This window comes from Rhodofomes roseus (genome assembly GCF_022264815.1).
Source record: "Rhodofomes roseus strain CIRM-BRFM 1785 chromosome Unknown C8Q71scaffold_9, whole genome shotgun sequence".
NCBI lineage: Eukaryota > Fungi > Basidiomycota > Agaricomycetes > Polyporales > Fomitopsidaceae > Rhodofomes > Rhodofomes roseus.
Window position 1 is genome coordinate 165,890 of NW_025952965.1, and position 14,512 is coordinate 180,401.

Below are 14,512 nucleotides of genomic sequence, written 5' to 3' on the forward strand. Positions count from 1 at the left end.
CTAGGTTCCTCCGGATATCACAGCATGGTTACGTGTCATGACGAGACCTCGTCCACGGCGTCCTGTAGCTCGAGGCCGTGCAGGTCGATAACGTACAGGCTGTAGTTACGGTCAGTGGCCTGCGCAGCACTCTGCTCGCTGTTTGTCGGGTCGACGCCGCACTGCAGGTCCAACATCGCCTTGTACTCGTCGAAACTGAACTCCTGCTTCTTGCGGATGCTGTCGAGCATGTCCTATAAGCCACTGTAGTCAGCAAGCGTGCAGAATGGCGAGGAGCGGGGAGCTACTTACCTGCGGCGACATGGAGAACAGCGAGTAGTACCGCTTCGCGCGTTCGAACTCGACGTCGTCGCTGTTCTGGGTGATCGTCTTGATGTTCTGCTGCAGCGCGAGCATGTTCCGGTTCATCTTCTTGATACCGAAGGCGTTCAGCGAGCGGATGAGCCGCGCGTTCGAGATCAGGAGACGCTCCATGAGGTGCGGCAGGCCTTCGAACACATATCTACCAGCGCTAGTGAGCCAGTCGCCCGAGCTCAGCTACAGCGCAGCGTACCTCCGTTCTCGCTCAGGAAGCGTTGACGACGCCCAGTCGTCGCATTTGCTGAGCTCGACATTGAGGTCGATCACGTTCGGGTCGGGCTCGCCAACCTCGCGGTCGACTTTGTAAATTCCCTACGCGCAAACACGTCAGCCACCGCCGATGAGACGAACATGGGAGCACCTACATGTCTCAGCGCAAGGTCGATGTAGTGCGTAGCGCGGCACCGGATGTCGATGCGCAGCGCGTACAGAATGAGCTCCGCTAGTTGAGCGTATGTCATGTGCAGTGCCTGGAATCGCATGGCCATAGCGGAGGAGAGCGGTAGGCTGAGCGGTTCATTCGCTTGTACGGGAGCAATGGCGGGGAGGTATGGGGTATACGGGGTCACTGCGCTGACGGGTTCGAGGCGCAGCGGTGTTGTTGGTGAGAGCGCACTTTCTGGAGCTGACTTCAGAGCATCCAGTTCGTTGAAGAACCACGTCTGCAAGCGCTGTCAGATGAAACCTCCCAGCGAAGAACAAGTATGACGTACGACACTGCGATACAGGCTCGCCAGGCTAGACATGTTCCGCGCGGACGAGATCAGGTCCTGCTTGGAGATAGTCTGTTCGCCCAACAGGGCCTGCTCGAGGTGCGCTTCCTGTCGACAGAGCCGGAGCTTCTTAGCGGACTCCGAGTCTTCGCCAATGATCCTCAGCAGTTCCGACAGGCATGCGCCGAGATCTGCCTTCTGCGCCCACTGCGCACCAAGAACTATCCTCGGGGCTGCGTCTGGCTGCATGTTGTTTCTGACAGCGACGAGGTCGTAGAACCGATCGCTACACCGCTGATAGAACTGGCCTATGACTGTCAGGATAAGTCGCGAGTAGTTCTCTCGATGGAACGGCGTCGTCCGGAGCATGGCACATAGTGAGTTGATCAGAGCCATGACCTGTACGCTTGCCTACGGAGAGAAATGTGATCGGTCGGTTTTCATTGAATAATACCAGAGACACATACCTTGACAAGCGGCTGCGGCGACAGTTTGTTCGTGGCAGGATCAGGCTCGAAAGCATCTGGACTCGTCACCGCTTGATGGAACAACTCGGAGACCTTGTCTTCTAGCTGCGGTAAGTACACGTCCAGCACGAAGTCCTCCAGCACCATGCTTGTTGACCGTGCCGCCTCCATGCCAGAGGGTAGGACCTCCGCTATGCGGTCCAGCCACGCCAGCGTTGGCTGGAACAGCATGCTGACGTGGAATGCGTCCGGGCGAATCAGGACACGGTGGTGTTGACTGGTCCCGGACAACCGATCGTCTGTCCCGACAGCAGACAGCGTCGCCTGTACGGCATTGTCTGCGGAACCCTGGACCAGACCAGGCACGGTGTCTCTGAGCACTCGAGTGAGCTCGTCTTCGTGCGATTTGAGCGCCTTGATGCTGTATTTCGCATCGGTGTCTGCGAATCTGAAGACGGGCTATTCCGGTGATGAGCGATCGTGCACAGAGAACGCGTGTTGTTTGTTACTGACCTTGCTCTTGTCTCTAGTGAACTTCCCTTCTCGGAGAACTTCGTTGATTGAGGAGATAGGGTTCCTTCCGGATACTGTACCCTGTTCCTCGTCGGTTACATAGTCACCGATAAGGGTCCTCACCTGGTACGGCACCAATTACAATCAAACGATTACAGCCGTGGAGAAGCAGGACGAACCTCCGCTTGTATCGGCATCCACACTTCCGCGAGTGGGAAAAGAGAACCAGGTTTCGCCCCTGAAGAGTCTTTGAAGTTTCGTCTCTAAGATGGGATTCAGTCTCTATGTTAAATTGGATCAGGCAACGGATGCGAGGTCACTCACCGAACCTATTCGATTCGACACCTCATATACCACTCGCAGTCCTTGCGTTACAGCATCTAGCTTGGAATAGAGTGTCCAGAAGAAGTCTCGCAAGGTCTCCTGGTCGGTATACTTCGTAGACGCCTCCAGAGCAGCCAGCCGCAGGGCCGTAGCTTTAAGCGGTGGCGCTCTATTAGTTAGAGCACCCACAGCCGATCCTGGCGCCACGGATACCCCGGTGATGCCAGTGCCCATAGCCATGCTCGACACTGCCCCCGGACCAGTGAGCAGAAGGCTGCTGTCCAGTCTCCCTGCGCCAGAGCCAGATGTTATCACAGAATTTCGTCGGCCGAATTCTGCTCTCTCTTCCACCTCGTCCAAGGTCGACTCCACAACCGAGTAGATCTCCTGTGGTAGCTTCTGTGCGACGACATCGAGGGCGCTTCCCAGCCTTCCGAGGACTGCGAGTGCCTCCAACAGCGTCTCGATATAGGAAAACGAGTCGGCCTCGGGATTTTGTGGGGGTGGTACTTGCATGCCAGTGCCGGTAAGCATGCCAGCGAGCGATATTGATGACTGAGCAGCTGACATCCCTAGCGCGCCAGAACTTGCAGATGCCGCCAAAGCGGCTCCAGAAGTACTGTCGCGATAGTTCTGCTCGTCGAGGGCGTATGGAGGGTCGTTCGGGCGTACGGTGAGGTCCATTAAGAACTTGCTGATTGACGTAGATCGGGAAATGGGTGAGGAGGGCGATGGGTCTTTCATGTCAGAACCAGCTAGATGCTGAATATCGACCTTGGGGACTGGAAAAGTCTCGTGACGGTAAACAGTGTGAAGTCGAGCACATAACTCACATGATTGTTGGCCAGGAGTGTAGACTGCCCATCGTGATTCACACCAAAATGACTTGAGATATAAATGGCTATTAAGTTCGTCGACTAGAATTTCTCGAAGTGCCTGAGTGTAGTTGAGTTGAGTAGGCGTAAGGACTCGTGCTGATGATATCGAGATAGTGACACTGACCGCCTCTTGCGCCACTAGATAGCTGCGTAGGTCGGACACCGCACCAACGTCCAACATATCCTGCTTGTTGATCAGCTTCAGACTTCGTACCAGTAGCACTGCGGCCTGTAGCAGTCGCTTCTCTGATATCAAGCTCTCCAGGGCGTCTGGGACAGCTCTTAAGCGTTCACTGCAACAGAGTTGAATATATCGTCAGCCGGACAACAGTGCATATACGACGCCATACATCTGATCAAGTATACGCATCATCTCGTCAACAGTTTGACTCCTAGACCAGAGTTGAACGAGGTCGGCACGTTTGCTGCCTAGGGTGTCCTTTGCTTCTTGCAGGGCAGTTCGTGCATCCCGAACTTGGTCCTGAGTTGTCCCAAGATGGCTCAGGAGTGCGGCATGATGGGGTAGTGCACCGGCAAATGCCTGGTAGTACTCTTGACACGCGTCAGTCGTGATTGACCATCATGTTGTCACTAAGAAGCAACGCACTGTCCACCGACCCTTTCAGAGCATTCGACAGCAAGTCCTTAGTACGCCGGAACGAGTCAATATCCTTCCCCAATGACGATTGGTCCAGCAGTTGCAAGGCAAGTTCTACCGGTTTGAACTACCATCACTCAGGCCGATGACTGCAGCATGTCGATCGCGACACTCACGTCCGGGTCCATGCATACCTCCCATTCTCCCCTAATCTCGTTGAGTACGGCTACATGGTCAGGTCAACGTACCATCCCTTGTGGACTTGGCGCCGAAGGACAGCAAGAGCCTAGCGACTGTACTCACCATCGATATCCCCAGCTTTGGTCTTCCCGGTAGGTTTCCTTCCTGGTACCCTGTCTCTCAGCCGCTGCTGCCGCGCTCGTTCCGCCTCGCGTTCCTGCGCCTTTTCTCTCTCATACTCCGCGTCCATCATGCTGTCATTAGACATCCCCCTCTTCCTGCCCAAGGCCTGGAAGGCGACCACGGCCGCTATGGACGACGGTGACAACGCTGACTCTGGCGACATGGGAGATATAGGTGAAGCGACAATTTGCGAGCTTCCGTTAGACCTGTAGGACGGGACCGCTACCCCATTACGTATTCTGGATGGCTCCCCGCGTCGGGCCTCCAGGCGATCCTCTGATGTCCTCGAGTCCGGAGCTGCGCGTGAGTCCACCGAGGCTCGATCAGATGTAGAGACGTCGGAGACTTGTCTGTCTCTCAGACCAGACCGCGTCGGCCGTATTGGTCCCCTAGGCGCGGCAGAAGAACCAGAGATTGTGGAACTCGGTGAGGTAGGGCGCGTGCCGGTAGGCGTTCGGTTAATCTGCAGCGGCCGTACGGGAGGCGAAGTAGGCGGGGGATTCTGGCGGACAGAACCTGATCTCGAGCGTCCGTAATTATTGGAGGAACTGGGAGGCAGTCGAGACATAATCGGAGGAAGCAGGCCAGAGACAGCCCGACGCTGTGCAGCTGGTCACCATTGCATCCTGCCGCATCAGGCTTGAGCGCGACCCCGCGACGGGCGGCAATCTGAGATTAGGATGTTACGCTCCGCCAAGCTCGTCCGCCGCGGTTTGGTGTCTTGCCACGAGGCTCAAGTTACACTTTGGCGCCATTAATATTGGTTCCATGGCCACGCTCCCTGCCTTCTTACGACCAGCACCACCGAGTTCTGCCATACAGGAGCCATGCGCGAACGCTATATTCCCCCACCCAAAGCTTAGCGCGGCTGCACACGCATTATGGTGGCCCGCCGGTGTTCAGCAGCCTCGTACCATCCTTCTCTTCATACCAGGTACATTGGATTACGAGTGGCCTATCCCATCGATATAGTATGTCAAATACACTTCAACTGAATACTGTGAACAGGTAATCCTGGGCTCGTGGAGTTCTACACGCCATTTTTGACTGCCATCCACGAGAAGTGTGCGCAGAATATATCCATACTCGCACACGGTCATCTCGGTCACTCTCCGACTATCCCCCGCGGAGATATGTACAAAGACTCGTCTAGCATCAGTCTAACGGCTCAGGTAGAGAGTGCCATTGAAGCAACACAAGCGCTACACGATGCCTATCCGCAGGCCCAGCTCGTCATCGCGGGGCATAGTATGGGTTGTTGGATCACCTTACAGGTAGGACTCCATACTACTTATGAGTATACGAGCCGTAAGCTGACGATGGCATTCTGCCATGAGGTGCTACGAGCGAAGCCAGACATTGTTACTTCGCTCTTCCTCCTCTTCCCAACGATCTCACACATCGTTACAACTCCCAATGGGCAGTCACTCTCCGTACGTTGCTATGTTCTACTACGCATGTATATGTCTCGCTAATATCACTGCAGTGGCTTTTCCGATACCCCTTTCCCCGCCTGATCTCGTCTGTGTCTATCCTGACTTGGATGTTGCCTCTGGCTGCATTACGACTCCTCTTCCCCGATTGGCCCCTACCCCAGATTCTGGTCTTGCGCAAGTTTTTAAACTCACCAAGCGCTATATACGCCTCTCTCTGTCTAGCCGATCAGGAGATGAAGACCATACGGGACCTTGATGCGGCGCTTCTTCAAACATACGCTCATCGTCTACACATGTACTTTGCAGACGAGGACGGCTGGGTGGGCGAGCAGAAGGGATCAGTCCTGAGAGCCTTCCACGCCGATCCCGGGTCTGTCAAGGTAATTCATGGGCACCCTGACATCCCGCATGCATTCTGTATCAGTACGTTCAAGTTGTGTGTTCTCCGCGGGTACGTGAAACACGACTCATCCTTCGTTGCGTCTTGTGTAGACCACGGCGAGCAATTGGCGGAGCAATGTTTCGAATGGCTTCATGCTGGTGGCCAGCTATAATCCAATCACTTTCATACACAAGGCTATTGCAGACGGGTTAGAACGTTAGTAACTCGTTCTATGAGAGCCCAGGCAGGAGGTAGCTGACATCACAAGCTAGTCGGTCGAATTCTCCGTGTTGACTGTTTATTTTCCATAACAAGTCAAGATCAGCGTAGCTATATTTCTGCGGTTGATGGAAAACCGCGAACATGCAGACACATTTGTACAAGAAGCGGTCGCCGACAACTTGGATGTACAAGACTTCTCAAAGATCCATCACTTCTAGAATCCTAGTATGCCCTTCAAGGGAGGTACGGGCGGACTGTTCATCGTGATGAGGGCATGATCTCGATGAAGAAGGGCACTATCACTTACCAGCCTCGGTCCAGAGAGTCTCATCCGTGCCGTTGGAGTAGGGAGTGAGCGTCAAGACGTAGGTCGTGTCGAAAGAGCCAGCAGACCAGGCCGAGAATCCAACGAGGGTAGGATAGGCAGACTTCACATACGAGAGCTCCTCGCCGAGGCTAAAGGGGACAGTTCAGCTGAATGCGCGTACAATGTCGGAGATGCAGAGGGTACGTACTCGGTGTAGCAACTGGTCGTCTCGCCTCCACCCGTCTCGCTAAGGATGGCCTGACGGTTACCGTTGTTCTGGAGGAAGCTGACAAGCGTCTCGAGGGTAGCGACGTTGGTCTGCGCGGTGTGGCCGTTTAGGCAGCGCTCCTATAGATATCAAATTTCACGCACCGTGACACAAGTGTCGTGAGTGCCGCTGTTGTCAGAGTCAAGGTACTGGTGGACTAAAGACGGTTGAGTGCACTCCTGAGTGGTACAATTCCAGACACTCACCATCAAAGAGCAGCTTTCCAGTGCCGCCGAGAGGGTCAGTGATCTGAACCAGGTAGGGGCCGGCTTCCGTGGGGAAAGCTTCGGCAGACGAGTAGGTAGAACCAGGGAGAAGCAGGTAATTCTCCGAGCCGGCAGAGCGGAGCTCGTTGACGACGTATTGGAGGGTCGCAGCCCACTCAGTGACGTTGAGGTCGTGCGGCTCGTTCATGAGACCGCTGTAGCCCTGTGTCAGATCGCGATCGTTGGGGACTGACAGTGACGGTATCTCACAAGATGACTTGCTCGTTGGAGCCGTACTTGGAGGCGAGCTGGGTCCAGATCGAGGCGAGCTGGGCGTTGGTCGGGCCACCTTGGCCGACGATGTCGCCGTTCCAGCGGGCGTAGTTGTGCTGCAACACAATCATATCAGCCTTTGCAGCCCGACAGCCAAACTAATGCGTACCAAGTCAACAATGACGTAGACGCCAGAGCCGGAGGACAGAGCAGCCTGAACAGTCTGGTCGTACTCCGAGAAGAAGGTGGAGTCGATGGTGCCTCCCAGAGTGGGGGTCATCAGCTGCCAGGCTGTCACGATGGTCAGTATCCATAAAATGCAACATGAGTCGGCATAGGGACCATACCGAAAGCTGTGATAGCCACTGTCAGCACACGCCAATCGTTTCCTGATAAATCATAGCAGACTCACGAATACGGTAGAGGTTGGCGCCTTCCGAGGTGAAGTGGGTGTACTGAGACGTCGGGGGAGGGGCAGCTATCAAGTATCTGTTAGAATAGCGAATCCACTTCGCCGTCGCTCGCACATACCAGTGCCGGAGTAGTCTCCGTTAGTGTCCTGAACAAAATGTCAATGATGTCATCACTAGACAACCCTGCCGAGCTACTCACAACACTGAAGTCGTAACCGGCTGTGTTGACACCCCCCAAGCGGGTGGCGAACTGACCGAGAGCATGCTGAGAGGTGGCGAGCACCGAGAGCAGGCTGAGGAGAGTTTTCGCGAACCTCATCTTGATGGCTAGAGTTCTCGTAGAGACTACGACGGGGAGACAGGCCCATCGACATCCGCTTATATATGCGTCGCCAAGGGTAACGGTCCTCGCTACGCACGTATGGAGCCCCTCAAGGTGGCTAACACTGTACACATGTACATCGGAGAAATCGCGGGGCCTGCGCATGGCAATGCAAACAGCTAAGGATACCTCATCACATGTAGAACGCAAGCGAGAACATTGACCCTTCATGCACATGTCTAGACTATCCTTGCGCAACTTAGGGCGAACGTGATACACCCACTGCGGTAGCAGTTAATTCAATGTGCTAAGAACTGAATGACCTCCGTGGGTACATACCAGAGAGCTTGGAGTTTGTGAATACAGGTTGCTGGACACAGTGCTATTCCCGGATACTTCGCAGTGACGGCACAGTGCCGCGATGAGATGACCTGGACCTCCACGGAACGTATCAAATGGTGGACTTGTTCCCACAAGTCATGTCCGCGAGTCCAAAGCTGTCACTGCTTAGCTAGCGTTCCGAGTCTCTGACGATGCGTGAGTCTGCTTGGGAACATCGTTTCCAGTAGTGTCACGAGTACAGTACCAAAAAAGGATTGTACACGGTGCGAAGGATCGCGGACTCATCCTCGGTTGATGAGCCTCCGAGGGATGCCTCAATTCTGGCAGCCCCGGGCGCAGTTGGACTGCATTCGGGCATGGAGCCTGGTATATTCCAAGAAGACCGCCAAGGCGTGCCATTTGCAAGGACAGTCTGGCTACGGGATTAATGTGACTACTTACCTATGATCGTCGGATGTAAAGTGATTCAATTGATCGCATGGCGGGATTACCTGGCTGCACGAAGACTCCACAGTACTCCTCGAGGCCTCACCGGCAGGCAGTAGTAGTAACTTACTTCTGAGTGTATCCGTGGCCGACGCGACGAGGAGGGTGGACGACGGCGGGTGTGGCGTGGCGGAAGACGGGCGGGGTGGCGGGTGTTGTTTTGCCTACCAGATCGAGACATCTCGGCGAAGATCTTAAGATCTGGAAAATGACGCGGGCGCTTCATCGCTGAGTGAGCGACCCGAGTGGCTTCAGTACTCAGTGCCAGTGGCAGCCCTACCGTGACCGAACATCTACTTACCAGCCACGCTACACACAGCACAGGCATTACAACATGGTATGTCGCATCATACTTCTCGCTTTGCCTATTTTTCTCAACTCATACACCCTGTAGCCCCCACTAAAGGGAAAGAATCCCAACCCGAGCGGACTGGGGCGTGCCATTATCAACCGCAAGGTAAAGGATGCACACAGGGTTCGGGAGAGTGGAATGGTACGCGGCCTACTATGCCTTTTGAGTGGATTGATTACCACGATGCGCAATATTGCAGTACACCACCGACATCGACTCTACCACTCGGTTGCAGTCGATCACACAAGAACGGGATTTGGACGAGTTCCTGAACACAGCGCAGTTGGCCGGCACCCAGTTCACAGCTGGTAAGCTTCTTCGACTAGCCAAGATCTTAATCCTTCATTATGCTGTTAGAACGTCGGAACGTCAAGATTCTCAATTCACCTGTCACATCGCAACATAATCCGTACCTTCTCTCGGAGGATGAGGAAAGGAGCACACTGCAGAAGCATCGCGAGAATCGGCAACGGCTGCGGGTACCTAGGCGCCCGCCATGGACGAAGGACATGTCGCCTGCGCAGTTAGACAGACAGGAAAAGGATGCATTCCTGGAGTGGAGAAGGGGGCTAGCGGAGTATGTCCTTTCCAGTCATGCCGCGGGATCAGTACTCATTCCATCCCCCTTCATCTACCCAAACTCAGACTTCAGGATAGAGACCTATTTCTGCTCACCCCCTTTGAGCGCAATATCGAAGTCTGGCGGCAGCTTTGGCGAGTCCTAGAACGATCACACCTCGTAGTCCAGATCGTCGATGCTCGCAACCCTCTCCGCTTTCGGTGTGAAGATCTGGAGGCATATGTGCAAGACGTCGAAGGAGCTGAGGGTGAAGCTGGAACAGGAAAGAACAAACGCCGCAGCTTACTTCTCATCAATAAGGCTGATCTTCTGACGCCGAAGCAAAGGTGAGTCGGCGCAACACACGTTTGTTGAATGAAAATTCAACAAGGGCCATGTTGCAGGCGGCTATGGGCGGACTACTTTGACACGCAAGGCGTGAACTACGCGTTCTTCTCCGCCGCAAACGCTGTCGCGCTTCAGAAAGCTCGCCAGGAGGCGTTGGCAGCTGCAGAAGCTCAGGCACCAGTTGAAAACAGTGGAGAGAACGTAGAAGCTCACGAAAACGGTACCATCTCCGAAGTGCCTCCGAGCAATGCAGATGTCGACGGTGGTAGCGAAAGCTCCGAGTATACAGACGGAGACGTATCCGATGACGAATCGGTCTCGGATGCGGACACCAATAGTCTCTACCGCCTTCCTCCAGAGGAGGACAGCGAGGACGCACGGGACCCGAGAGTGAAGGTTTTGTCAGTGCTGGAGCTCGAGGACTTGTTCGTACGCGCTGCGCCTGATTTGAGCAGTGAGTAGTACGCTTCCCATGACACGATCAACATTGACCGAAAGCCTGTCAGCGTTCACGGACTCCTCGGGAAATCACCCATCGAGATTGGTCGTCGGTCTCGTGGGTTATCCAAACGTGGGCAAGTCCAGTACAATCAACGCTCTACTTGGCGAGAAGAAAGTCAGTGTTTCCTCCACACCGGGCAAGACGAAACACTTCCAAACAATCAATCTATCGCCCACTCTCATGCTATGCGACTGTCCGGGTTTGGTATTCCCTCAATTCACTACGACAAAAGCCGACCTCGTTTGCGATGGGGTTCTGCCCATCGATCAGATGAAGGAGCATACTGGCCCCATGGCGCTGGTAGTCAAGAGGATCGCCAAAGAGGTTCTCGATGCCACGTACGGTCTAGACGTCAAAAGCAGGACCGCCGAAGAAGGCGGCAATGGTCAGATCACTCCAGAAGATTTCCTGGTTGCATATGCTAGTGAGTTATGTGTACGTATAATCGTTCTCAATACTGATGATGTCCATCGTAGTCGGCAGAGGCTTTATGCGCTCCGGTCAGGGTAACCCAGACGAGGCACGAGCTGCCAGATACGTCCTGAAAGACTACGTCAATGCGAAGCTGCTATACTGCCACCCGCCGTCCGGCATCTCCGACGACGAGTTCAATGGGGAGACACGACAGATGGCCCTTCAACGTGCGCTGGGAAAGAAACGGGCACCGACGACTCGGGTGGTCAAGGGCGCTGATACGTTTGTACCCCAGAACGCACCGACGTTGGGTACAAGCACGGCTTCAGCCGTAGGGGTGGGCTCGAGCACGAAGTCTCAGAGTCTCGACCGGGACTTTTTCGCGAGTAGTCCGTCGTCGTCTATGCGGCCTCGCATGCAGGGCTCTGCGAGACATGGCCAGGAGGTGTCTCGTATGCAGGCATATCCGCACCAGAATGCTCTCGCCGATGATGGCACTGCGGTCACTGGTCGAAGGGCGAGGATCGCAGCGGTCCTTGCGAATGCCGGTGGCGAGGCCAGCCTGGACGGCAAGAAACATCACAAGAAACCAAAGAGAGTTAAGCAACGGAGTGGTAGAGGTTATGATTAACTTGATTTGGATCGTCGTGTAGCGTTCCGGATTGTTGCATATTTCCACTGTAGCCTGACTGTAGCCGTAATCCTGATGAAATGTATCGCAGCTCGATATGCAACGCGCGTAGTGTTCACAAAGCACTAGGAGTCTTCCCGAGTTCGGCTAGGACACAGTAAGTTACCACTCGAAAGTACATACGATCATGTGACTATCGCCCAGTTTCTCGTTTCTCGGAGGACGCGTCCAGAGCGCCCGCATCTTCACCTCCTCTCGTCACCTCTGTGATAACTTACTTGCTGGTAGCTGACATAAGGCTGGTTGCTCTTCTTATCATACAGTTGAAGATGCCGTCTACTACTCCTTCCGCGATGTGTGGGCTGATTGACTGGTCTGCTTCGCCTCCCACACCTGCTGAATGGATTAATTCGTCGAGTATATGCGCAAGACTGGTGACCGTCAACAAGCAAGGTCGTAGAGAAGGTAGATACCAGCGCATGTAAGAAGTAACGGATGCTAATTTCTACGCCTCTTCCATAGTTTTGGAGTTGAGCATCGACCGACCGCTGACTATTGGCCGACACCCTTCATGGTATGTGCCTAGCCCCGCGTTCGTTTCGCTACCCTTCGGTCGTATCCAATCACGGTGTAATCGCAGCTCGTATGTTGTACCCGACATCGTGGCTTCTGGCATTCATTGCAAGCTGTACGCGTGAGCGCCACCCCGTTTGGAGCTCGTCGCGATCTATTCACCCAAGACTTCCTACAGCGTCCGACCCAGCAACGGTGGAGTTCTGGTGTCATGTTCGGTAAGCGACAGTCATATATGGAAGGTATTGTATTCAAGGTCGATCGACGGTCTGGAAGGATCTCTCTACCAATGGGCTTTTGCTCAACGGGCACAAAATTCGTAAAACGTCGATTCTCCTTATGGATGGGGATACCATCCAGATTCCGCATTCACAGAGTGAGTACTCATGAGAACCGTGGCGGCCATTGAAAACGCATATATGCAGAGTTTGAATGCATACACACGCAAAAGTCGCCGCAAAAGGCGAATATATTTGACCCAACACCTCCCAGGAATCCGTCACTCAAAACGAAGGTATGCTGTCGCAACCTCAGATGCGACATCAGACGGGTAAAGCGGTTTCCCTTTACAGCGCATCGGTCGCTATCTTGTCACGAGCCATTGCCTTGGGAGTGGAAGCTTTGCCACTGTGCACCTAGCCATGGATACGTCAGCATCTAGGCAAGCCGCATGCAAGACAATCAAACGTAAAAGTAAGGACAAGGTCGACAAAGTGATGAAGGAAGTCGATATTCTCCTTTCTCTCGACCATGTGAGTCTCCCAGGATGTTCGCGCCCCTCCATCGGCCTGCTGTTGACATTACAATCGCAGCCGAACATCAACCGTGTCTGGGCGGCCAGACATGACAATAACTTTGTGTCAGTAAGAATCATCATGTGCGCTCCTAACCAATTCATCGGCGATACTCGCAGGCACATATTCCTCGAGCTGTGCACCGGAGGCGATCTCTTCTCGTACATAGTCGGCCACGAAGACTCCCGGCTGTGCGAAAGCGAAGCCAAATACATTATGTTCCAGCTTGTCAAGGGGCTCAAGTACCTTCATGACCGACTGATTTCTCATCGTGGTATGTTTCGACCGCGCGTTGTCTTTAGATGACAGAGCCACAGGACAGTTTTCACATCTCACGTTCAAGACCTCAAGGTGCGTACGATGTACCGTCGTTTCGGCGCAGCGTGCAGCTTGTTGTCGGATGCTAACTGAACACGCCAAAGCCCGAAAATATACTTCTCTACACGCCGGGACCTTATCCTCGGATCCAGATCGCCGACTTCGGGTTGGCTCGTCCAAAGGCTTACCAAGAGACCTTCAACGTCTGCGGTACAGTGTCATACCTCCCTCCCGAAGGCATCCTGGCCCTAGACCACAAACACCTGGGCTATGTTGGGATGCCGGCCGACTGCTGGTCAGCGGGGGTTATCATGTACATCATGCTCGCGTAAGTGGTCCTATGTCGCGGATCATATTGTCCGACTCATCCTGCGTCACACTCACGGGAATGTAGCGGTGGCCACCCGTTCGACTACGACAAGCAGGACGGAGAGTCAACCTGGTACTCATATCGACCCTCGGAGGATTTCGACCACTCCCAACTTGGCGATCTCTCGCAGACGTCTGTTCAAAGCGACCGTATGGTGAAGAAGCGCATTGTCCATGGCGAGGTCGAGTTTCCGTCGTACATATGGAGTTCTATCCCTGACGGTACGCACTTCACTGCTACACACTCACTCAACGATACGGCCGCCAGGAAGCCGCTGTTTATGTCACTCGCATGCTGAGTTTTTCGGGTGACCTCTAGCTCGAATGCTTTGCGGCAATCTGCTCGTCTATGATCCCTTGGACCGCGCTACGGTACACTCTGCTCTGAGGAGCGACTGGTTCAGCCGTGAACTGCCCGAGCTGGAGGCCGCCTACCGGGAGCGAATCGGATCCAGCTGAGAACGCAACGAGTCCCTCCTCACTCAGCGGGCGCCACAACGAACCAGACAACACTGCGGACCTTGAAGCTTTTCTGGTGCTGTGCCCCTGCCCTTGCTGTGCCGACGTTCTGCTCCGGTCTTTCCTGGCAAGAATCATCCGACCATGCCTTCCCTTCCGTCATGTATACGCAATTGTTCTGTCGCATCCTCACTGCCAAAACGCCATTGCTACCCTCTCATCGGTGTCAGTGTGCCATGTAAAAACATACCCTTATTTCATGTGAATTGATGGCGTGTTCGATTAATATGGACTATCCGGGCAGTCCGACAGACTTCACG

At 54.3% G+C, this 14,512-nt stretch overlaps 5 protein-coding genes across 5 annotated transcripts; 3 read left to right on the plus strand and 2 right to left on the minus strand.

Annotated features, from left to right (window-relative positions):
- Positions 1-35: 35 nt before the first annotated feature.
- C8Q71DRAFT_707529 (Sec8 exocyst complex component-specific domain-containing protein) lies at positions 36-4,301 on the minus strand (the record flags this gene model as incomplete). Its single annotated transcript, XM_047920567.1, has 15 exons — positions 36-233; positions 292-502; positions 554-672; positions 726-1,022; positions 1,074-1,484; positions 1,541-1,999; positions 2,054-2,176; positions 2,233-2,316; positions 2,378-3,132; positions 3,178-3,313; positions 3,380-3,548; positions 3,606-3,807; positions 3,863-3,980; positions 4,030-4,079; positions 4,157-4,301. 15 exons carry the CDS (start codon positions 4,299-4,301, stop codon positions 36-38), a joined length of 3,477 nt encoding a protein of 1,158 aa, XP_047779144.1.
- Positions 4,302-4,943: 642 nt separating this feature from the next.
- Positions 4,944-6,329, plus strand: C8Q71DRAFT_756340 (uncharacterized protein). The gene is made up of 5 exons (XM_047923591.1): positions 4,944-5,150; positions 5,225-5,490; positions 5,554-5,649; positions 5,703-6,075; positions 6,145-6,329. The coding sequence occupies exons 1-5, from the start codon at positions 4,985-4,987 to the stop codon at positions 6,204-6,206; spliced, it is 963 nt and encodes a 320-aa protein (XP_047779145.1). The 5' UTR covers positions 4,944-4,984; the 3' UTR covers positions 6,207-6,329.
- A 161-nt stretch (positions 6,330-6,490) lies between these two features.
- Positions 6,491-8,042, minus strand: C8Q71DRAFT_857308 (endoglucanase; the record flags this gene model as incomplete). Its single annotated transcript, XM_047927399.1, has 11 exons — positions 6,491-6,510; positions 6,564-6,712; positions 6,772-6,881; positions 6,936-6,988; positions 7,038-7,252; positions 7,308-7,426; positions 7,480-7,601; positions 7,658-7,663; positions 7,723-7,788; positions 7,842-7,869; positions 7,923-8,042. The coding sequence occupies 11 exons, from the start codon at positions 8,040-8,042 to the stop codon at positions 6,491-6,493; spliced, it is 1,008 nt and encodes a 335-aa protein (XP_047779146.1).
- A 1,063-nt stretch (positions 8,043-9,105) lies between these two features.
- Positions 9,106-11,894, plus strand: C8Q71DRAFT_756354 (P-loop containing nucleoside triphosphate hydrolase protein). Its single transcript, XM_047923592.1, has 8 exons — positions 9,106-9,210; positions 9,268-9,366; positions 9,425-9,533; positions 9,583-9,802; positions 9,871-10,131; positions 10,189-10,586; positions 10,639-11,058; positions 11,111-11,894. Exons 1-8 carry the CDS (start codon positions 9,208-9,210, stop codon positions 11,677-11,679), a joined length of 2,079 nt encoding a protein of 692 aa, XP_047779147.1. The 5' UTR covers positions 9,106-9,207; the 3' UTR covers positions 11,680-11,894.
- A 28-nt stretch (positions 11,895-11,922) lies between these two features.
- Positions 11,923-14,192, plus strand: C8Q71DRAFT_834087 (kinase-like protein; the record flags this gene model as incomplete). The annotated part of the gene is made up of 11 exons (XM_047926407.1): positions 11,923-12,144; positions 12,202-12,373; positions 12,431-12,470; positions 12,529-12,628; positions 12,678-12,766; positions 12,825-13,004; positions 13,065-13,111; positions 13,166-13,337; positions 13,469-13,692; positions 13,759-13,955; positions 14,053-14,192. The coding sequence occupies exons 1-11, from the start codon at positions 12,009-12,011 to the stop codon at positions 14,190-14,192; spliced, it is 1,497 nt and encodes a 498-aa protein (XP_047779148.1). The 5' UTR covers positions 11,923-12,008.
- Between the last annotated feature and the right edge of the window lie 320 nt (positions 14,193-14,512).